The sequence below is a fragment of the Coregonus clupeaformis genome, chromosome 33 (genome assembly GCF_020615455.1).
Source record: "Coregonus clupeaformis isolate EN_2021a chromosome 33, ASM2061545v1, whole genome shotgun sequence".
Taxonomy (NCBI): domain Eukaryota; kingdom Metazoa; phylum Chordata; class Actinopteri; order Salmoniformes; family Salmonidae; genus Coregonus; species Coregonus clupeaformis.
The window spans coordinates 1,017,595-1,040,374 of NC_059224.1; the positions used below are offsets into that span (position 1 = coordinate 1,017,595).

Here is a 22,780-nt window from a genome sequence, read left to right on the forward strand (position 1 = left end):
ACATGATGAAATTGAAAAAGAATAAAACATTTCAGTCAGAATTCATGGACACATGACACAGTACTACTTCTACCTCCTCTCTCTACTCACACTGAATGACATATAGCCCAATGAACACACTATGGGATCAGGCTAGTTTGAACCATCTGTCCACTTATGATTCTGATAGCACAATGCAGCACTACTTGAACACTACTGATGGGGGGATCTATACAGTTACATATCGGGATATTATTTGACGATATATCGTATCATTTTGACAATATCGCAATACTTTTTGCGCTAGTTGGCTGTACCTGCACCAAAACATCAATATTTTCCTTCATAGCTTGTTCTCCATCTTCTTAAATAGGGAGCCTGAATAGGGTATTTGTATTCAGCACTTTTATTTGCCTGACTGATCTCATGGCTCTCGCTTGTCCCTCTGCAGCAGATATATGGTGAGCAATATGTTTGGAACATCGACTCGCAATAAAATCACAGTATCGAATCGCAATACATGTAGCATCGTGAGAATCGCAATACATTTCGTATTGGCACCAAAGTATCATGCTAATATCGTGTCGTGAGGTCTCTGGCAATTCCCAGCCCTATTGAACACAGTTTATATTGATCGGGGGAGACTACCATCAAGAAAACAGCCCCTTGTAGGGTAGAGTAGGAGATGGAACAACTAAACATTTCCTGCTTGGACACTGTAGCCAGTGAAGGATTATGATAAAGGCTTAGACAGATTTTCAAGGTATATCAAATACCCTTTAAAGACGATACATATTCAATGATGTTCCATCATTGTGTATTTTTTTTTACTATCACAGAAATAGAAAATACTGCATTCTAACGGCCGTATATCTCTCTGCACGTAAAAATGGAGGGATGCTATGTGGATTTGCTGACGGAAAAGGTCTGTTGTGGGAGCCTCATGCCTTATACAAGTTCTACCTCTGCTGGCCTCTGTCTGAACTGCGGCTGGTTCCGGACAATAGGAGGGGACAGTGTTCCAAGCCCTCTCAGCAAGGCTCATCCAGTGATGGTATGGTACATATACAGGTGATATTTAGTGGTGAGTTCAAGTGTTTAAGTCTTAACAGAGGAGATCTAGAGCCCAAAACGAGCTGGGGTGCGCTTTGGGGTCATGGGTGCCTCCTCCTTCCTTCCCGGGGTGCAGATTTTCACAGCCCTATCGAGACAAAATAATAAACAATTGGCAATGACAGAAGAGAATAAGAAAACACTTGCCATGCCAAAACATAATGGTTGTTTCTATGTTCATTGTCAGAGTATTTGACTCAGTGAAATAGTAGTAGGCTAGTAGAGGGGGACAGGCAGGTAGAGAGGGACAGGCAGGTAGAGAGGGACAGGCTGGTAGAGAGGGACAGGCTGGTAGAGAGGGACAGGCTGGTAGAGAGGGACAGGCTGGTAGAGAGGGACAGGCTGGTAGAGAGGGACAGGCTGGTAGAGAGGGACAGGCTAGTAGAGAGGGCTAGTAGAGGGACAGGCTGGTAGAGAGGGACAGGCTGGTAGAGAGGGACAGGCAGGTAGAGAGGGACAGGCAGGTAGAGAGGGACAGGCAGGTAGAGAGGGACAGGCTGGTAGAGAGGGACAGGCTGGTAGAGAGGGACAGGCTGGTAGAGGGACAGGCTGGTAGAGGGACAGGCTGGTAGAGGGACAGGCTGGTAGAGAGGGACAGGCTGGTAGAGAGGGACAGGCTGGTAGAGAGGGACAGGCTGGTAGAGAGGGACAGGCTGGTAGAGAGGGACAGGCTGGTAGAGAGGGACAGGCTGGTAGAGAGGGACAGGCTGGTAGAGAGGGACAGGCTGGTAGAGAGGGACAGGCAGGTAGAGAGGGACAGGCAGGTAGAGAGGGACAGGCAGGTAGAGAGGGACAGGCTGGTAGAGAGGGACAGGCTGGTAGAGAGGGCAGGCAGGTAGAGAGGGGACAGGCTGGTAGAGAGGGACAGGCTGGTAGAGAGGGACAAGCAAAATCTATCATCTTTCATTACAGCAGCGCGACACCCTGACACTACCCAGCATTCTCTCCCTCAGTCCTCACACACACCAGCAGCAGCCATCAGGCCATAACCCAGTACTTCCCTTCATCCCTCGGAACAAAACGTGTAGTAAAAGTGTTTCATGGGGACCCCTCAGCACGGTGAAGGGATGCTTGTTTTCACAGGCAGGCGGACAAAAGCAGCTGAGAGCCCACGAGAGAAGGCCATGTTCATTATCATACTTCTGAGGTGCTCGCTCTCTAATCTAATTCTTAATCCTCCGCGTTTTAATGTGATTATTTTGGAGACTGACAGATTCACAAAGACGCTGATATAGCAATAAACCTGCTGATTAATTAACAATAAAAGTGTTATTTTTTTCCTCCCAAACCCATTTCTTTTGTGAGCCTTGTGGAACGGGTGCGGAAAAAAAAAATGTCCTTTCTAATTTGAAAATGAACGCTGGCTCCTTTCTCCCCTCTGCTGTGGCACCATTTAAATTGCAGCAGTAATGGGGGTCAGCCAGGAGTCAATATTATTTATTTTTGTCTCATCTGGAGGGACTGGAGGTAAGAAAAGCTCATCATGGAAAGTGAGAGAGGTAGAAAAGACAGAGAGGATAAGAGAGGAGAGTCAGAGAGGTTTAGGGAGAGATGGGTAGCGAAGCAGCTAAATTAATCAGCTTCTACGACTCGGAAGGGGCCCATTCTGGAAAACAAACATTCTTTCCCATTTACCCCCATTGTAAAAGAGCAAACTTTGTAGTTTGCTGTATTGTTCAATGTTCATATAACCAGGTCAAAAATCCCGACCTACAGTTCGCAATGCTCCCACATAGGGAAATAGAGCCTGCGAGAAGAGCCCTGTGCCTTCAAACTATTCGGCATTGGAGAGTGGGAAATGTAGGGACACGGTGTCCAAGTAGGCTACACGTAGCTATGTGTGTGGATACAATGTTAATCACAGGTAACTCGTTTAGTACAGTCCGTTTGTAACTCCACTCACTACTTGTAGCTTTATAGTGTGTTGTTGGTCTTGGCTAGCTTAATGTTCTGGTTGGTAGCTAGCTAGCACTCATGTGGCTAACGTTAGCGCCGTCATGAAAAGTTCAATATTCAATATTAACTTTTTCTAAGTAGCGAGAACGCATGGGAGCAGGCAATGTTGAAAAGTAATCTTTAGACATGTACTTTTCTTAAATTTAGTTTTGAAATTGACTAAAACAAGCAGACAACAAGAAAATTGCGTTTGAAAAAGTTCAAGGTTTCGCTGTTAGCCAATTGGGTAACCAAGGTAACCACAGGTTATTTTCCCCACAGGTGGGCGGGGCCCCGACACTCTATTTAACACCAACTGGGACTATTGTCAGAGTGAAACCTCTCTGTGAAGAATAGATGAAGGTAGATGAGTGTATACCTGACGCTGCCCACGTTACTCTTCCTGTCCTGATCCTCTCTCCTGCTCCTCAGTTGCTGCTCCGCCAGAGACATCTCCTCCTCCATGTTAGTGATCTCCTCCTTGGCCCGCCGCCGGTTCTCCTGCACAGAGAGAGAGAGAGGAACAGAGGGGTGAGAGGAGAGAAAGGGACAGAGGGAGGAGGAATAATCCCTGAGACGTTAGGAGGGAGGTAGTAGGGGTTGAGTAACAAGAGCTTACCATCCTGCTCTTCCCTGCCTGTTTGACGCTGTAGAACATGGGCCCCAGCTCAGCCAGCCACTCCCCATCCACCGCAGTCACACACTGCATGTACTCCTACAGTAGGGACACAGGTTACTACACATTATAACACAGCTAGAAGAATAATGTACACTGCTCAAAAAAATAAAGGGAACACTAAAATAACACATCCTAGATCTGAATGAATGAAATAATCTTATTAAATACTTTTTTCTTTACATAGTTGAATGTGCTGACAACAAAATCACACAAAAATTATCAATGGAAATCAAATTTATCAACCCATGGAGGTCTGGATTTGGAGTCACCCTCAAAATTAAAGTGGAAAACCACACTACAGGCTGATCCAACTTTGATGTAATGTCCTTAAAACAAGTCAAAATGAGGCTCAGTAGTGTGTGTGGCCTCCACGTGACTGTATGACCTCCCTACAACGCATGGGCATGCTCCTGATGAGGTGGCGGATGGTCTCCTGAGGGATCTCCTCCCAGACCTGGACTAAAGCATCCGCCAACTCCTGGACAGTCTGTGGTGCAACGTGGCGTTGGTGGATGGAGCGAGACATGATGTCCCAGATGTGCTCAATTGGATTCAGGTCTGGGGAACGGGCGGGCCAGTCCATAGCATAAATGCCTTCCTCTTGCAGGAACTGCTGACACACTCCAGCCACATGAGGTCTAGCATTGTCTTGCATTAGGGGGAACCCAGGGCCAACCGCACCAGCATATGGTCTCACAAGGGGTCTGAGGATCTCATCTCGGTACCTAATGGCAGTCAGGCTACCTCTGGCGAGCACATGGAGGGCTGTGCAGCCCCCCAAAGAAATGCCACCCCACACCATGATTGACCCACCGCCAAACCGGTCATGCTGGAGGATGTTGCAGGCAGCAGAACGTTCTCCACGGCGTCTCCAGACTCTGTCACGTCTGTCACATGTGCTCAGTGTGAACCTGCCTTCATCTGTGAAGAGCACAGGGCGCCAGTGGCGAATTTGCCAATCTTGGTGTTCTCTGGCAAATGCCAAACGTCCTGCACGGTGTTGGGCTGTAAGCACAACCCCCACCTGTGTACGTCGGGCCCTCATACCACCCTCATGGAGTCGGTTTCTGACCGTTTGAGCAGACACATGCACATTTGTGGCCTGCTGGAGGTCATTTTGCAGGGCTCTGGCAGTGCTCCTCCTGCTCCTCCTTGCACAAAGGCAGAGGTAGCAGTCCTGCTGCTGGGTTGTTGCCCTCCTACGGCCTCCTCCACGTCTCCTGATGTACTGGCCTGTCTCCTGGTAGCACCTCCATGCTCTGGACACTACGCTGACAGACACAGCTAACCTTCTTGCCACAGCTCGCATTGATGTGCCATCCTGGATGAGCTGCACTACCTGAGCCACTTGTGTGGGTTGTAGACTCCGTCTCATGCTACCACTAGAGTGAAAGCACCGCCAGCATTCAAAAGTGACCAAAACATCAGCCAGGAAGCATAGGAACTGAGAAGTGGTCTGTGGTCACCACCTGCAAAACCAGTCCTTTATTGGGAGTGTCTTGCTAATTGCCTATAATTTCCACCTGTGGTCTATTCCATTTGCACAACAGCATGTGAAATGTATTGTCAATCAGTGTTGCTTCCTAAGTGGACAGTTTGATTTCACAGAAGTGTGATCGACTTGGAGTTACATTGTGTTGTTTAAGTGTTCCCTTTATTTTTTTGAGCAGTGTATATGACAGCTCTTTCTGGTAGAACATCTTCAGCTCTGAACAGTACAGATCATAGGTTAGCAGCATGTGGGTATATGTATAGCTGTGTGGAGGTTGGGTCTCTTACCTTGGTGGTCATGACCAGCTCGTGGTAGGTGATGTAGTCGGGGGTGTAGCCCATGCCAAACAGAGAGCTGGTGGGGTGGAGGTGGCAGGGCATGCCTGTCCTCACGTTGACATACTCCCCTATTCCCTTCAGCTTGGCTGCCTGGTGGAAGTAGGCAGCACAGATACACTTCCTGATGATGTCCCAGTCTGAGCCACAGGACACCAGGTTCATCCTCTGCTGCACCATGATGTCTTTGAGCTGGGAGCGCACCTCACGTACCTAAAACACCCACACACAGAGACACGTTAGCTACCGGAGAACTAACAGAAGAGGACATTTATTCAATACACATTGCTCAATGTGTGGATATTTTGATGTAAAGTGGTAATCAAGTGCATTTCGATCCCAAGACAGGGAGACTGGACAGAGAGGGTAAAGGAGAGGGGCGTTGACTGACCTTGCGCATGGCCTTGGTGTGGATGAAGTGTTCGTTGCACCAGATACTGGAGTAGTTGTTGTTCTTCCACTGTAAGTAGACATTCAGGTAGGTCAGGTGGTCACTCTCTGGGACCGAGAACTTCTCCCTCACCTGGTCACTCTCCTCCTCGCGACCCTGGAAAGGTCGGGACACAGGGGAAATACAGGGGTCACACAACTGTCCAGTGTGTAATGTGAATAATTCTTAACAGAAACATAAACAAACATTAGGAACATATTAAGACATGAATTGGTTGGCGATCTCAATGACATCTACCTTAGGCCTGTAGAAGATGGCCGGTACAGACAGCATGGAAACGATGATGAGGATGTCAGCACTGCAGCCCATGTCACATGATACGATCAGCATCTTGGACAGAGCCGGGTCCAGAGGGAACTCCACCATCAGCCTCCCAGTGGGCGTCAGGGCACCTGAGGGGAACACAAATCATTTACGCACTTCCTGTCTACAGACAGAGGAGAAACACAATACAGGTGACATCCGCCAGTGAAGGATGGTTGTAAAAAAATATTGAAATCAAACTTTGCCAGCTCTGATTTAAATGATTACATGACTGACTATAAGGAGCTTAGAGGGAAAGTGCAGAGGCAGAACAGGCTGTGTTGGCCAGGTAAACCTTAATCAGAGATAATCTGCTGTTAACACACCACACAGGCAAACGTCAAAAGTCCTCCAGAGACACCAAATCCCCTAATCCCCAGAGATCTGGCTCAGATGAGACAGAGATGAGAGTCAGCCAGTCAAATCTAACAGAGGATAAAGCACTATGCAATTACTCCACTACCTACATCACAGTGCTACCTAGCTCTGTACTTTACAGGGTGCAGTGCATGTACATACTATTACAGCAACCTATTGCCTAGTTTCATCATCCAAGTCTCTCCTCGCAGCACATTAAGTAGTTATTGTTAAATCTGTTGGCTGTATTGCTGGTGGGGAACACATACTTATTCCACCCTATTTTAACCTTGTTTTCTGAGATCAATTTATACATTTGGAGGCCTAATCTTGACTGATGTGGTCCAGGCCAGGCCAGGGCAGGGCAGAGACCCACCTGTGTTGTCCAGGGCCCCCAGGATCCAGAGCTGGTACATGGAGTTGAGCATGTTGTCCTCAGGCGGGGGGTCCATGAAGTGGAAGAGCAGCAGATCCTGGACCCCCAGGGACTTAAGCAGCAGCACCACGTTGGCCAGGTTGGTCCGCTGGATCTCTGGAATGGTGGTGGTCAACATCTCATTCTTGAAGGCGCTCTGGGTGTAAAGCCTGGATGGACAGAGAGAGGGAGAGATGGACTGACAATGAGAGGGGGGAGCTTATTGAATAATCTAGCAGACACATTTTCTAAACGCACAAATGCTCCATAGAGTGACAGGTCTGGAGATGCGGCCTTCACCACCTGGTTAAACCCGCTCTGCATGGCACTGATATGATTTCACACAGTGCTCTAAACCTGCAACAATGGCACCGTGATTGAGAAGCCTCCGTTCCATGAAAGCTGAACGCTCCCCAACTGATGTTTAGAGAAGGGCAAAGAGACAGGCCTACTGCACATTATAAACATTTAACCAAGCTACTTATGAGGCATTTACTATCAAACTATTTAGAGCAGCTCCCATTGCTGCTTCAGACTGATAGGCCTGGCCTAACAAAGCATCTCTCAACCATTTCAGTTAGTGGCTAATCCCTCTGAAATCTGTGCATTATGAGGGAATGATCTGTGTGTGGGTTTACGCCAGGTTGTGTGAATGTGCTGGGTGTAGTTACAGCTAAGAGGTGCTTTGAGTAGCAGATTCTTCACACAAGTCGAGTCACCCAGCACGTCACCTCCCACCCCTCCAAACGCCTAGGCCCCACTCATTCTAAAGCTCCACTCCCAAATTGATTCTTCACATCTGTGTGTGTGTGGGGAGGGGGGTAATCTTGGTAGAGGGGCTTTTAGAAGCATCCCAGCTCATTTTCAAGGCAAAACAATCACGTGGTGTGTGTGTGTCACCATCTCCCTCAACTTGGGGAAGTATGAGAGATAGGAGAAAGGTCATGTGAAATCTCAGAGAGAAGGGGCTTTTGTGTCACATTTTCCCTGCTGTAAACAGAGTTAAACTGCATGAAATCCTGTGGAGATTAGGATTCTCCCTCCCTCTCTTCCACCCAGCCTCTGATGGTTTTGAAAGCAGCCCGGCCTCCTTGCAGATCAGAGGCCTGGACGGCCCATCTGAGGGGAGCTCTGATGTGCATCAGCCAGAGGACGAAACACCGGCGGCGGCATTACACACAACAACAACACTTCAGATACACACCCGTTTCAGCACGGCTCACCATACAAAAAGGATGCTAATGTTGTTAGCTGCTTTTCTACCTTTTTGGTGGAGAGGAGCGGTTGGAATGAGATAGCAGGCAGAGTGAGGAGAATTGTGTAATTCAGCCTGTTTATTCCTGTATCTAGGCCCAGAAAAACATGAAAGAGGGAAGATATGGCTGATCTAAGGTTTAGTTCCAGACTGCTGCAGTCTGATGTAGAGGAGTACTGAAGACAATCAGAGAGGAACAAAAAGTATAGTTCTAGAAGACAGGACACTCTTGACATAGACCAGTGTCAGCCATGTGAATACTCCCTTCCTGCTAGCCCTGACTGGAACACTCAGACATCACACCAAGGTGACACCTTCAAATAACTGCCTTTCATTACACCATCATTATGGCTCCATACTTCTCTAGCACCACTAGAGGACTAAGGCAGCCCTCTGGAAACTGAGAAAGGTGGGAGGACTGTACATTTGGAGTGCGAGACTGCGTGAATGTGAGTAAGTGTGAGCTTGTGTGTGTGTAGACAGTGACTTGCCTGTAGCACTGGCCTGGCCCTGTACGTCCTGCTCTGCCCGCACGCTGGTTGGCGTTAGCCTGGCTGATGGGGTACACCTGCAGGGCATCCATGCCAATGCGAGGGTTGAACACCTGTCAAAGAGAACACATCAGCAACAAACACAACACAGAGAAATACTATCCTAACATGGCTGGTCTTCTTTCATTTGATAGTCTGGGGAAGATCGTGAGGGCGACAGGGTACCTTGAGTTTGCAGTATCCAGCATCCACAACAAACATGATACCATCCACAGTCAGGGAAGTCTCGGCGATGTTGGTGGCAACGATGCACTTCCTTACACCATCTGGAGCCTGGCAGCCAGAAAACAAAACAAAGACATCAGGAGGAAGTGTTCCTTTTAGTATTAGGTATATGCATTCCAACTCCCTAATTACAAGTATGCTTGTGTACAAAGGATACTGCAGTATATTAAGAGTTCCAACTGTACATGTTAGCATAACAACAGTAAATGGGTGTGATTGGTTACCTTCTGGAAGATCTTGGCCTGGAGGTCAGAGGGCAGCTGGGAGTAGATGGGCAGTACAGTCAGAGGAGGGGCACTCTCCAGGTCCTCCAGACGCTCCACGATCTGGTCTGACGTCACCTCGATGTCCTCCTGGCCAGGCATGAAGATGAGGATGTCTCCCCCCATACCACTGAGGTGGATCTGTAGGGCCTGCTTCACTGCTGCCTCCACATAGTCTTCCTGGGGAGTCTACACACAGATAACACTGTTAGAATACACAACAACTACACACTACCTCGGTACAAATAACAGTAGTCTTACGCCATGACCAAACCGGCACCGCGGGTGCGTTCGCCATTGTGAGCATGATAATTCTGTCTATCTCCACCAGACGCGATCATGACACGCAGGTTAAAATACCAAAACCAACTGTGAATCAATTCTATTAATTTCAGGAAAGGTCATAACACATGAAACATTCATGGACATTTAGCTAGATAGCTGTTGCTAGCAGTTTGTCCAGGGAGATGAACATCGGGTTGTTATTTTACCTGACATGCAAAACAGTCCTCTTTTTAGCTGGTTCTTTGTAGATTTGACAAAATGTGTGTTTCTCTACTCTGACGATTAATCCACAGATAAAAGTTAAACCAAGTTAGTTTTTTGTTATCTTTGATTAAATCTCTCCTTGTTCGTTTTTCAAGCACCCACGTCGGTTTGTATATTTGTGAAAACCAATAAGGAGATGAGAGAGGTGGGACTTGCAGCACATCGAGCGTCTTAAATAGAACCAAGTTCTATTTTAGCGTTCCGTAAAGTAGTGTGGATGAAATGATTGAAAAACATGCATGTGTAAATGTATTACGCAACGCTTGGCACGAAATGTGGCCGGTCTAGTCAGAGTGCAAGTCAATATACAAATGATCCTTATGTTGAAAATATGAATGGAAAGTTGGACACAATACCTTGCTGAATAAGATATCTACAGGGAAAGTTCTTCCTGGAATGTGGAATATGGGAACGTTCCCGAAAAATGCAGCAAATTTGTCAGAGTCCATGGTGGCTGAGGTGACTATCAGCTTGAGGTCAGAACGCCTCGATACAACCTGGAAGAAAAGGTGAGAGAGAGAAAGTTCTACTACTGCTTACAACAAGATAACCCAAAAATATGCATGCAAAATAATAATCACAATTGAATAACATCCAGTGAGTTGTAGAAGTGTCTCCCTGTGGTCTAGCAGTCTAAGCCACTGCCCCTGGAGCACATGTATCACTGCCAGTATGAGTTTGAATCCAGCCCACTGCTCTTTCAGCACTCTCTCTCTCCTACCTCTCACCTCTATCCAATAAACATACTAAATACTTTAAAAATACAAAGTGTCTCCCCCTGACCTCTCGTAGCAGGCCGAACAGCACGTCTGTGTTGAGGGAGCGTTCGTGGGCCTCGTCCATGATGACAGCACTGTAGTGGTCCAGATCTGACTCCCTGAGAGACTCTCTCAGCAGGATCCCATCTGTCATGTACTTTATCACAGTCTTCTCCGACGTACAGTCCTCAAAACGGATCGCATAACCCACCTGCAAAGCAAAAACTGAACGGTTTAGTAGTGAACTACATATATTTACATTCCACGTATGAATTACGGCCTTCAAACTACAGTGCTACGGGTCAACCAAAGAAACAAGCTGGCGAGGAGAGTTCAATTACAAGTTGTAGAATGGAAGCAGTGTACAATCTCTGAGTCACCACTAGATGGAGGTGTTGTGTTGCACACATATGAATACAAGCATCAACTCCATAAGGAGAAAACCAAGACAGCACCATGAGTCAACATCAATTGACAGATGACCTCTAAACACAGTGAACATTGATATCTGTTGGAAAAAACACTTATTCCGTTCTGGAGTACTTCCGTTCCTCTATAAACAAGTTAATTGCAGTTCATAAACTCTTGCCAGGTTTGTTACACTGGGTTAACTGATAAGAGTGGTTATCCACTGCTTTGACTGATTCATAGATCAGTTTTTCTCAGATCTAGTTAATGTTTGCCTAGTGGCTCCTCCATAAGCCAGCTGAATGCCCACCTCCTCTCCCAGGTTGCTGCCCAGCTCCTCGCTGACTCTCTTGGCCACGCTCATGGCTGCCACTCTGCGGGGCTGGGTGCAGCCCACCATGCCGTAGCTGGTGTAGCCGTCCTCGTGAAGGTACTGGGTCAGCTGGGTGGTCTTCCCACTGCCCGTCTCCCCCACCACGATCACAATGCTGTTGTCCCTGGAGAGAATCCCATCACAACCACTAACATTAAAACCCTGATGGGACTTTTCAACCTTACGAAACTGTGGAAACATGAATAACGGCTCACGAAAACAGATCTGGAAGTGTATTTGTCAATGATTTACAAATGCTGTCTAACATTACCTTAGTCACCTGTGATGTGGTCATTCTCTAACCAAAGGTAAATCACATATGAACATTCTGACTTCACAGCCCCCAATCCCCACCTTCATTGCCATACATGTCTTATCCTACACCCTGAATGAAAGCCTGCATCTGGGGTAAGGCTGGGGGTGATAAGTGGTCCCAGGACAGCCAGGCCGGGTCCAGTAGAGTAGCTACCTGATGATGTTGAGCAGTTGCTGCCTCACAGCGAAGATGGGCAGATACTGCCTCTGCTCCAACAGGGTCTTCTTCTTAGCAAACTCACTGCTGGCCTCATTCTTATCTTTCATGTGGTCTGCAAACTTCTGATCCGTTCTGGAGGGGAGAGGAGAGAGGGAATTATTGAGGTTGTTCTTGTCACATTTCTAAACTGATATTTAATAAACATTCAAAATGGACACAAAATAAGCCTTTAGTAAAGGGCTTGTTACCTGTAGTCCACCTTGCCATCCTCACCCACTGGCTTGCCCCCAGAGCTATCCCCGTCCTCGGTCTTCTTGATGCCCATGATGTCACCCAGCTTGGTGCCTGCCAGCTCCCAGTGTTTCTGTTGAGCCTGGAGAAACAATCAAAATGACAATCAGATATTCAGCCAGTAACCATACCATCAACTACTGTATAGCTGTTTTAAACATTGCCTTCCCTCCACTCAGCCTACCTTCTTGCGTTCCTTCTGCTCACGGTGCTTGCGGACCAGCTGGCTGCCCTTGCGGGAGATGATGGCCATGTCGGAGGTGGCGTCTTTCACAGGGATGACAGGCTCCGGCTACAGCACAGAGAGACACCAGCAACAGTACCCATTCAGTACACAGCAACTCTGATAGTAAATCTACTAGTTATTACTCAACCAGCTCCAAATGCGTTTCAGCAGACTCTCACAATCCCTCAACAAGCCTGCAACAGCTCTCGTCCCATGGCTTAGAACTTAAAAGTACATACACTCCACTACGTATTTGGACAGTGAAGCTAAAAATATATATTTGGCTCTATACTTCAGCTTTTGGATTTGAGATCAAATGTTTTCTACGAGGCGACAGAACGTCACCTTTTATTTGAGGGTATTTTCATACATATGTTTTACCGTTTACAAATTAAAGCACTTTTTTTTATCTAATCCCATCATTTGAAGGCATCATAAGTACAGTGCCTTCAGAAAGTATTCCACATTTTGTTGCGTTACAGCCTGAATTTAAAATGGATTAAATCGTTTTTTTTTTTCTCTTCTCACCCATCTACACCCCATAATGACAAAGAAAAAAATGTTTAGCAATATTTGCACATTCTTTTTTAAATTCTTCAAGTGCTGTCAAGTTGGTTGTTGCCAAGCCTTCAAGACGATTAAAGTCTAAACTGTAACTAGGTACCACTCAGGAACATTCAATGTCGTCTTGGTAAGCAACTCCAGTGTATATTTGGCCTTGTGTTGTAGGTTATTGTCCTGCTGAAAGGTGAATTTGTCTCCCAGTGTCTGGTGGAAAGCAGACTAAACCAGGTTTACCTCTAGGTTGACTTCTGTGCTTAACTCTATTCCGTTTCTTTTTATTCTAAAAACCTCCCTATTCCTTGCCGATGACAAGTACATCCATAACATGATGCAGAGTGGTACTCAGTGATATGTTGTGTTGGATTTGCCCCAAACATTTCTTTGCCACATTTTTTGCCGTTTTACTTTAGTGCCTTATTGCAAACAGGATGCATGTTTGAGAATAATACCGGCTTCCTTCTTTTCACTCTGTCATTTAGGTTAGTATTTTGGAGTAATTACAATGTTGTTGATCCATCAGTTCTCTCATATCACAACCATTAAACTCTGTAACTGTTTTTAAAAAGTTACCATTAAACTCTGTAACTGTTTTAAAGTTACCATTGGCCTCATGGTGAAATCCCTGAGTGGTTTCCTTCCTCTCCGGCAACTGAGTTAGGAAGGACACCTGTATCTTGGTAGTGACTGGGTGTATTGATACACCATCCAAAGTGTAATTAATAGCTTCACCTTGCTCAAAGGCATGTTCAGTGTGTTTTTTATTTTAACCCATCTACCAATAGGTGCCCTTCTTTGAGAAGCATTGGAAAACCTCCCTGTTCTTGTGGTTGAATCTGTGTTTGAAATTCACTGCTCGACTGAGGGACCTTACCCAGATAATTGTATGTGTGAGGTACAGAGATGAGGTAGTCATAGAAAAATTCATGTTGAACACTATTATTGCACACAGAGTCACACAACTTATTAAGCACATTTTTACTCCTGAACTTATTTAGGCTTGCCATAACAAAGGGGTTGAATGCTTATTGACTCAAGACATTTCAGCTTTTCATTTTTAATTAATTTGTAAACATTTCTAAAAACATAATTCCACTTTGACATTATGGGGTATTGTGTGTAGGTCAGTGACACAAAATCTCAATTTAATCACTTTTAAATTCAAGCTGTAATACAACGAAATGTGGAAAAAGTCAATGGGTGTGAATACTTTCTGAAGGCACTGTATTTGGACAAATTCACTTATACTGCATTAAATTCTGTCAAAAGTTTAGTATTTGGTCCCATATTCCTAGCAAGCAGTGACTAAATTAAGCATTTGACCCTACAAACTTGTTGGATGCATTTTCTGTTTGTTCTGCCATGTCCCTTCCGTCTTCAAGAGAGCGAGAGTTGCTCCCCTTCTCAAAAAACCAACACTCGACCCCACTGATGTCAACAACTACAGACCAGTATCCCTTCTTTCTTTTCTTTCCAAAACTATTGAGCGTGCCGTCTTTAGCCAACTCTCTTGCTATCTCTCTCAGAATGACCTTCTTGATCCAAACCAATCAGGTTTCAGGACTGGTCATTCAACTGAGACTGCTCTTCTCTGTGTCACGGAGACTCTCCGCACTGCTAAAGCTAACTCTCTCTCCTCTGCTCTTGTCCTTCTAGACCTGTCTGCTGCCTTTGATACTGTGAACCATCAGATCCTCCTCTCCACCCTCTCCGAGCTGGGCATCTCCGGCGCGGCTCACTCCTGGATTGCGTCCTACCTGACCGGTCGCTCCTACCAAGTGGCGTGGCGGGAAGCTGTCTCCGCACCACGTGCTCTCACCACTGGTGTCCCCCAGGGCTCGGTTCTAGGACCTCTCCTTTTCTCCCTATACACCAAGTCACTTGGCTCTGTCATATCCTCACATGGCCTTTCCTATCATTGCTACGCTGACGATACACAACTAATCTTCTCCTTTCCCCCTTCTGATAACCAGGTGGCGAATCGCATCTCTGCATGTCTGGCAGACATATCAGTATGGATGACGGATCACCACCTCAAGCTGAACCCTGGCAAGACGGAGCTGCTCTTCCTCCCGGGAAGGACTGCCCGTTCCATGATCTCGCCATCACGGTTGACAACTCCGCTGTGTCCTCCTCCCAGAGTGCGAAGAGCCTAGGCGTGACCCTGGACAACACCCTGTCGTTCTCCGCCAACATCAAGGCGGTGACCCGCTCCTGCAGGTTCATGCTCTACAACATTCGGAGAGTGCGACCCTGCCTTACACAGGAAGCGGCGCAGGTCCTGGTCCAGGCACTTGTCATCTCCCCGTCTGGACTACTGCAACTCGCTGTTGGCTGGCCTCCCTGCCTGTGCCATTAAACCCCTACAACTCATCCAGAATGCCGCAGCCCGTCTGGTGTTCAACCTTCCCAAGTTCTCTCACGTCACCCCCCTCCTCCGCACACTCCACTGGCTTCCAGTTGAAGCTCGCATCCGCTACAAGACCATGGTGCTTGCCTATGGAGCAGTGAGGGGAACGGCACCTCTGTACCTTCAGGCTCTGATCAGTCCCTACACCCAAACGAGGGCACTGCGTTCATCCACCTCTGGCCTCCTGGCTCCCCTTCCTCTGCGGAAGCATAGCTCCCGCTCAGCCCAGTCAAAACTGTTCGCTGCTCTGGCACCCCAATGGTGGAACAAGCTCCCTCACGACGCCAGGACAGCGGAGTCACTCACCACCTTCCGGAGACATTTGAAACCCCACCTCTTTAAGGAATACCTGGGATAGGATAAAGTATTCCTTCTAACCCCCCAAATTGTAAAGTGGTTATCCCACTGGCTATAGGGTGAACGCACCAATTTGTGAGTCGCTCTGGCTAAGAGCGTCTGCTAAATGACGTTAATGTGCCCTTGAGCAAGGCACTTAACCCTAATTGCTCCTGTAAGTCGCTCTGGATAAGAGCGTCTGCTAAATGACTAAAATGTAATGTAAATGTAATGTAAATGTTTTGGTTGTGTTTTGGCTTATGTTGTGCCCAATAGAAATTAATGGTAAATTGTGTCATTTTGGAGTCACTTTCATTGTAAATAAGAACAGAATATGTTTCCGAACACTTCTACTTTAATGTGGATGCTACCATGATCACAGACAATCATGAATGAATCGTGAATAATGATGAGTGAGAAAGTTAGAGGCAAAAACATCATACCCCCCAAAAAATGCTAACCTCCCCTGTTATTGGTAATGGTAGAGGTTAGCATGTCTTGGGGGCATGATCTTTTTGCATCTGTTGAACAAGTTTGTGGAGTCACAAGCTTGAGGTAGTCATTGCATGCTAGGAATATTGGACCAAATACTAAACTTTTGATTAAATGTAATACACAAAGTGAATTTGTCCAAATACTTATGACACCTTCAAATGGGGGGACTAGATACATGAAGTGCTTTCATTTACAAACTGTAAAACAGAAATGTACGAAAATACCCTCAAATAAAAGGTGACATTCTGTACTGTCATCTGGGGCTGGGACGATAACAGCATTGTGATACTCGTTAGTATTGTGACAAGGAAACAAAACACAAAGCAGATTTAATTTATTTAGGAAAACAGCCCTAATGTTGGAAACAAACATCATTATGTTGTCATCTAGAGTCACATTTATTTATTTTCCAAGCTATAGTACACAAAATATTTTACATACAGCAGGTTTTTAAAGGACCAAAAATGGTCGTCTGCTTCGTGTTTTCGCGACACTGGTTTCGCCACTAGCCTCACAAAACATTTCATCTCTAATTCAAAATGCTGGAGTATAGAGACAAATTAAACGTTTTAGCTTCCCTGTCCAAATAAATACGAAGGGGAGTGTTGGTAATTTCATTGGCCCATAACGTGCTGTAATGATGTATTACCTGCTTGGTGAAGACTATCCTCCCATCCAGGAAGGGAGGGACCAGGTTGTGAACCAGCAGGTGGACCTTGGCAGCGTTGTCCTCCTCAAAGTCATCATCCACCTCCAGCCTCTGGACCACTCCACTGGTCAGCATACGGTTAGTCTCCCAGCGCTCATTATCCTGGCAGGAGGAACACAACACACATCGTTATACATACAGTCACACACACAAAATTCAAATCCATGGATGGTATTAACGATCAAAACTATAACTAAACGGGCTACATACACCCAGGGATGGAGGTGGTCACAGAGTAGGAACACAGTGCCATACCTCATTGATCTGTCGTCTCTGGGCAGAGATGCGTTTCTGTGTCTGCTTCTGCAGGATCTGCTCTCTCTTCTTCACATAATCCTCAGAGGTGGAGGTCAGTGGGTTGTGGAACTCGTCATAGCCTTCGTCCATCATGTACCAGTCTCTGTCCGCTTGCTGCAACACCACAGGGCAATAGTCAATACATAGAAACGTGCATTTATGAATGTTGGGAAAGCTATATGGTCCTCTGTAGCTCAGCTGGTAGAGCACGGCGCTTGTAACGCCAGGGTAGTGGGTTCGATCCCCGGGACCACCCATACACAAAAATGTATGCACGCATGACTGTAAGTCGCCTTGGATAAAAGCGTCTGCTAAATGGCATATTATTATTATTATTATTATTATTACTATTCATTTGTGTTACTGCTAAGACTCCACATGTCCACTCACCTTCTGGTCCTCCTCCCACTGCTGCTTCTCATCATCATTATCAAAGGCGATGCCATCCTCTCCTTCATTCTTACCTGGGGCACAGAGACACAATCCACAAACATCAGCAAGCCTTATCAGAGCATTAATAAGAGCTCAAACGTGACTGGGGGAAGAGGGAGAGGGGAAGGAGGAGGGGCTTACCTTTCCCACGGGACAGACGAGGAGTGGAGCCCAAGTGCTTCCTGTCATTGGCCCATTCGTTGTACTTGTATGATGGGGTGGGAAGGGGTGAGTCATCAGGATACCTGCCTCTGACTGACCTGGGAACAGAGACAAGAAAAGTTCATTTAAAAAGCTGAAAATAACACATTTCTAATAGCCACTGAAAATGAGTCTTTAGATAGTGCTATAAAACCCAGTCAAATGAACATACGAGTGTTGAGCTGCAGTTACTTACTTGTCCTTCCTCTCGCTCTCCCGTCCAGAGCGGGGGCTGCGCTCCGACCGTTCAGACTTGTCAGAATCCTTGTGTGAAGGGGCAGGAGAGGGAGATTCCCAGTGGGAACGGCGTGAGCTGGCATAGCCGCTGTCATCCTCATCCCAGCTGGTGCGCGAGGGAGTGCCATCTGAGTCAAAGGGTTTGCGGAATGGAGGGAGACAGAGTGGTTAGTGTATTGTAGGCATGACCCAAGGACCTTAAATAACTGCCTGTCAGTGGGTGTGGCAGGGTTACTGACCTTTGGGGCGTGTCTGGGGCGTTGGAGGCTCCTCTCTCTTGCTCCCCCGGCTGATGCGTTCGGAGGACCAGCCTTCTCTCTGTGAGCGCTCACTCCTCTCACTGCGATCTCCACGCTCTGACCGGCTGCTGCTGCTGCTGCCGCCGCGGATGTGACTGCGCTCCCGCTCATCTGCCATCAAAGCAGTTAGCCAATACTTCAGTCACAAATTCACAGACACACAACAGACAGGAACGATTGCTATTGCCAGAATATGAACATTGTGCATGCAGATGTAGAAATGTTTTGCTCACCTCTTTCACCCCGTCGATCTCTGTCCATATCTCTGATCCTCTCTCTGTCCTTCTCCCTCTCTCTGTTCTTGTCCTCTTTGGAGGAGGCGTACATTCCATGCTCACGCCGTTCTTTCTCCCTCTGCTGGTGTTTGCGACGGAACTCTTCGCTGACCCCTCCAGGGTTAGAGGGTGTCTCTGAGCCAGTCACACGGTACTTCCTGCTGCTTTATGAAACATAGAATAAAGTGTCAGTAATGCAACACTGCATGCATGACATCAGTTGAGATGTGATCTCTTTATAGGGAGAGAGTATGTATTCTATGCTAGTAAGAAAATAAGATACAGTAACTCAAACCAAATCACTTCAAAACAACATACCTCTCTTTTTTACCACCTTGGTCCTCCTCCTCTTTGTCTTCTTCATCAGACCCAGAATCACCTTTCCCTTCCTCCCAGTCCATGTAGCAGGACACCTTGGATTTCTTGTTATTCCTGTCATCACTGTCAGCTTCAGCCTGCTCCTTGCCCTCACGCTCCTTTCTCTTTTGAGCTGCCAGCAGATCCAGGCCCAGGAGAGAGGTGCGTGGAGTGGGTGCACGAAAGACATGAGGCTCTACTGCTGCACTCTTGTTCTTCACAATCAGCCCGCCGACCTGCGCAGTGGGGTCACTGCCCTCCAGTCGGTGCAGTGACGCATCATCCTCCATGGTCTCTCTCAAACAACTGTCTGGATTGGATACCACATGTTTTGGGAGATTAGCCAACTACTAATTCTGTAACGTTAGGGATGTGTCAGATAATTTAGAACAAAACACTTAATCAAAGGCACTTTGCATACGGACATTTGAACGACTTGAGAGATTATTACATTAAACGAATCGATCAAAAGTGTAAAATCGCGCCCGAATAATTCACGGGATGTATTTTAGATTGCTACAGTAGCTAGCTAATTTATCTTGCTACCTACGCAGCTATTTAGTCAGTACTGTCGCTACACTAGCTACATCTACATCTAACGCCAATGAACGACCAGCAGAAACTATTATGACTTAGTGACAGACGTGACTTCAAAAAAACATTTTTAAAGTAGCTAACGTTACCTAGCTAGCTAAAAGGATATCGCTCAGCCAATGAATTAATTAGCGAGCTAGCTATTACGTTACAAAAAGGAAATTAAACTAATAGCTACGACTGTACATCCGATATTACAGTTGTAAAATCCCATTCAATAAAACACGGGCTTGCTTACCTTTAACAATAGGTGGTGAGTCTATCAAGACGCTGACACTAGCTAGCTAGTATTTTTTTTAGCGAACTAGCTAAACCTGCCACATGTATTTATTGTAACTAAAAAAATTATCTTCAATAACATTAACAACCCGAGTTACTGGGAAAATACCATTCATGTAAGTACGAAAACTGTGCCACCCACTTGAGATGATTCAAACCATTACGAAATAGCTATTATCTTTTGTAAATTATGCGTTTTTTGTTTACAAAGACAGAAGCCGCCATTGCTATCCCACAATTCCACGGGATATATATATAAAAAAAAAAAAACTTTATTAAAATTCTGTACCAGAACACTGGACAATCTATTTTCTTCTTCATGTGGCTTTCTTCTTCATGTGGCTTTCCCGCAGATTAGTTGCATATTGCTGCATTTCGCAGGTTGGAGTGCGAATTGCACATTTTGGTCACAAAAAATTAAAAGGGAAAAGGAGAATGGGAAAAACTTTAATTGCACCACCATCTAACACTGCACCTATACACTATCCCAAAAAATCCACCACCCCATCCCACTACTTTGACCCTAAATTATCCTACACCAGGCCATCGGCCTGGGAGGATGGAACCCCTCTCAAAACTTCCTGTAGCTCTTCGGCACTAAAATCTCTCACACCCAAATATTTCTCTGCTGCTGCAACTACCACATCTATCTATCTAGCTCCTGAGTGGCGCAGTGGTCTAAGGCACTGCATCGCAGTGCTAACTGTGCTACTAGAGATCCTGGTTCGAATCCAGGCTCTGTCGCAGCCGGCCGCGACCGGGAGACTCATGGGCGGCGCACAATTGGCCCAGCGTCGTCCAGGGTAGGGGAGGGAATGGCCGGCAGGGATGTAGCTCAGTTGATAGAGCATGGCGTTTGCAACGCCAGGGTTGTGGGTTCGTTTCCCATGGGGGGCCAGTATAAAAAAAAAAAAAAATGTATTTACTAACTGTAAGTCGCTCTGGATAAGAGCGTCTGCTAAATGACTAAAATGTAAATGTAAATGTATCTTCTGTGATTTCCGCTCCATCAGTGCAGTGCAGTTGATCACCATGGCTATAAACACAAGAAATACAGCCATACTAAAAACCTCTTCCTCTCTGGCTCTCTCTCTTCAGGCTTACTCACTGGGGGCCTCCCAGTCAACTCACTCACCCTTGGGCTATCCTCTACTCTCTTCACTGCCTCAGCATAGGAAACGTTCTGCCCCACTCAAACTCTGGCAATCTCAACCTGTCTCTCACAGGGCACTTCGGATCCCCAGCTGAATGGGCACCCCCACAGTTGACCCATAGTGCTTTCTCTATCCCAACTGTACACTCCTTCTGACTATGCCCTCCTGCACATTTCTCACATCTTGGGATCTCTCTTCTACACACTGCTGCAACATGTCTGAATCCTTGGCACCTAAAGCACCGAAGCGGGTTCGGAACATAGGCCCTCACAGAATGCAATTATAACCTAGCCTGACCTTATCAGGTAGAAGCTCTGTGTCAAAGCTCAACAAGACGGACAGGGTATTCTCAGTCTCGCCATTGCCACTGGGTCTACGTCTCACCAAACGGCGGGCGTCACAAACATAGGAAATATTCCTTTCAATTTGATTGACCTCTACACTCAATGCTACCCCATTGATCACCCCTTTTAGCAGCGCCCTGCACCGGAGAGCAAAGCAAACCACAGGTTGAGCCCAAACCGCATGGGTAGAAGCTCCCGCTTCCTCTGGTAGGCGGATACACACAAAATCTAAACAATTCCACTTCTCGAAACTTTCACAGATGTAACCATTCCCAGTTTGTCCTTAACCCAGCTTGACACAACATATGGGTCGGCCAAAAAACAGGAATCCACTCTTTCCAAAAATCTCACTCCTACTGGTCCAAAATCATATCTGGTAGGATTCTCAGGGCAAACGTTTGAAGACTGTCGCCGCAGGTAGGCCCACTACATCCTGGACTGCACAGGAGGCTGCTGAGGGGAGGAATGCTCATAATAATGGTCAGAACAGCGCAAATGGAATGGCATCAAACACATGGAAACCATGTGTTCAATGTATTTGATACCATTCCACGTACTCTGCTCCAATCATTACCAGAAGGCTGTTCTCCCCAATTAAGGTGCCACCAACCTCCTGTGCTGGACTGGCTCAACTTCAGAGCTCACCTCTGCTGACTGACTCCCTTTCGAGATCATCAAGGTTCTCAAGAGAGCATGAAGACATAAGTAAGACTACTTGGTTTGTAATCAGGAGATGTAGGTACAGTTGAAGTCGGAAGTTTACATACACCTTAGCCAAATACATTTAAACTACGTTTTTCACAATTCCTGACATTTAATCCTAGTAAAAATTCCCTGTCTTAGGTCAGTTAGGATCACCACTTTATTTTAAGAATGTGAAATGTCAGAATAATAGTAGAGAGAATGATTTATTTCAGCTTTTATTTCTTTCATCACATTCCCAGTGGGTCAGAAGTTTACATACACTCAATTAGTATTTGGTAGCATTGCCTTTAAATTGTTTAACTTGGGTCAAACATTTCGGGTAGTCTTCCACAAGCTTCCCACAATATGTTGGGTGAATTTTGGCCCATTCACCCTGACAGAGCTGGTGTAACTGTCAGGTTTGTAGGCCTCCTTGCTCGCACACGCTTTTTCAGTTCTGCCCACATATTTTCTATAGGATTGAGGTCAGGGCTTTGTGATGGCCACTCCAATACCTTGACTTTGTTGTCCTTAAGCCATTTTGCCACAACTTTGGAAGTATGCTTGGGGTCATTGTCCATTTGGAAGACCCATTTGCGACCAAGCTTTAACTTCCTGACTGATGTCTTGAGATGTTGCTTCAATATATCCACATCATTTTCCTTCCTCATGATGCCATCTAT

General features: G+C 46.3%; 1 protein-coding gene across 3 annotated transcripts; it reads right to left on the bottom strand.

Annotated features, from left to right (window-relative positions):
- Positions 1–268: 268 nt before the first annotated feature.
- LOC121556363 (pre-mRNA-splicing factor ATP-dependent RNA helicase PRP16) lies at positions 269–20,153 on the bottom strand. 3 transcript variants are annotated; one of them, XM_041870269.2, is made up of 25 exons: positions 20,058–20,153; positions 19,004–19,352; positions 18,644–18,849; positions 18,351–18,521; positions 18,071–18,239; positions 17,815–17,933; positions 17,632–17,705; positions 17,200–17,355; positions 16,885–17,046; positions 12,392–12,499; positions 12,165–12,289; positions 11,911–12,048; positions 11,379–11,565; positions 10,686–10,871; positions 10,259–10,399; positions 9,315–9,542; positions 9,031–9,138; positions 8,806–8,918; positions 7,021–7,229; positions 6,222–6,376; positions 5,925–6,080; positions 5,486–5,746; positions 3,647–3,742; positions 3,407–3,528; positions 269–1,180 (listed from the first exon to the last, which is right to left on the bottom strand). In XM_041870269.2, the coding sequence occupies exons 2-25, from the start codon at positions 19,330–19,332 to the stop codon at positions 1,099–1,101; spliced, it is 3,801 nt and encodes a 1,266-aa protein (XP_041726203.1). In that variant the 5' UTR covers positions 19,333–19,352; positions 20,058–20,153; the 3' UTR covers positions 269–1,098. The 3 variants fall into 3 exon arrangements, with proteins under 3 accessions (XP_041726203.1, XP_041726204.1, XP_041726202.1); XM_041870270.2 differs by having other exon boundaries at positions 18,644–18,846; positions 19,875–20,153; XM_041870268.2 differs by having other exon boundaries at positions 19,875–20,153.
- Between the last annotated feature and the right edge of the window lie 2,627 nt (positions 20,154–22,780).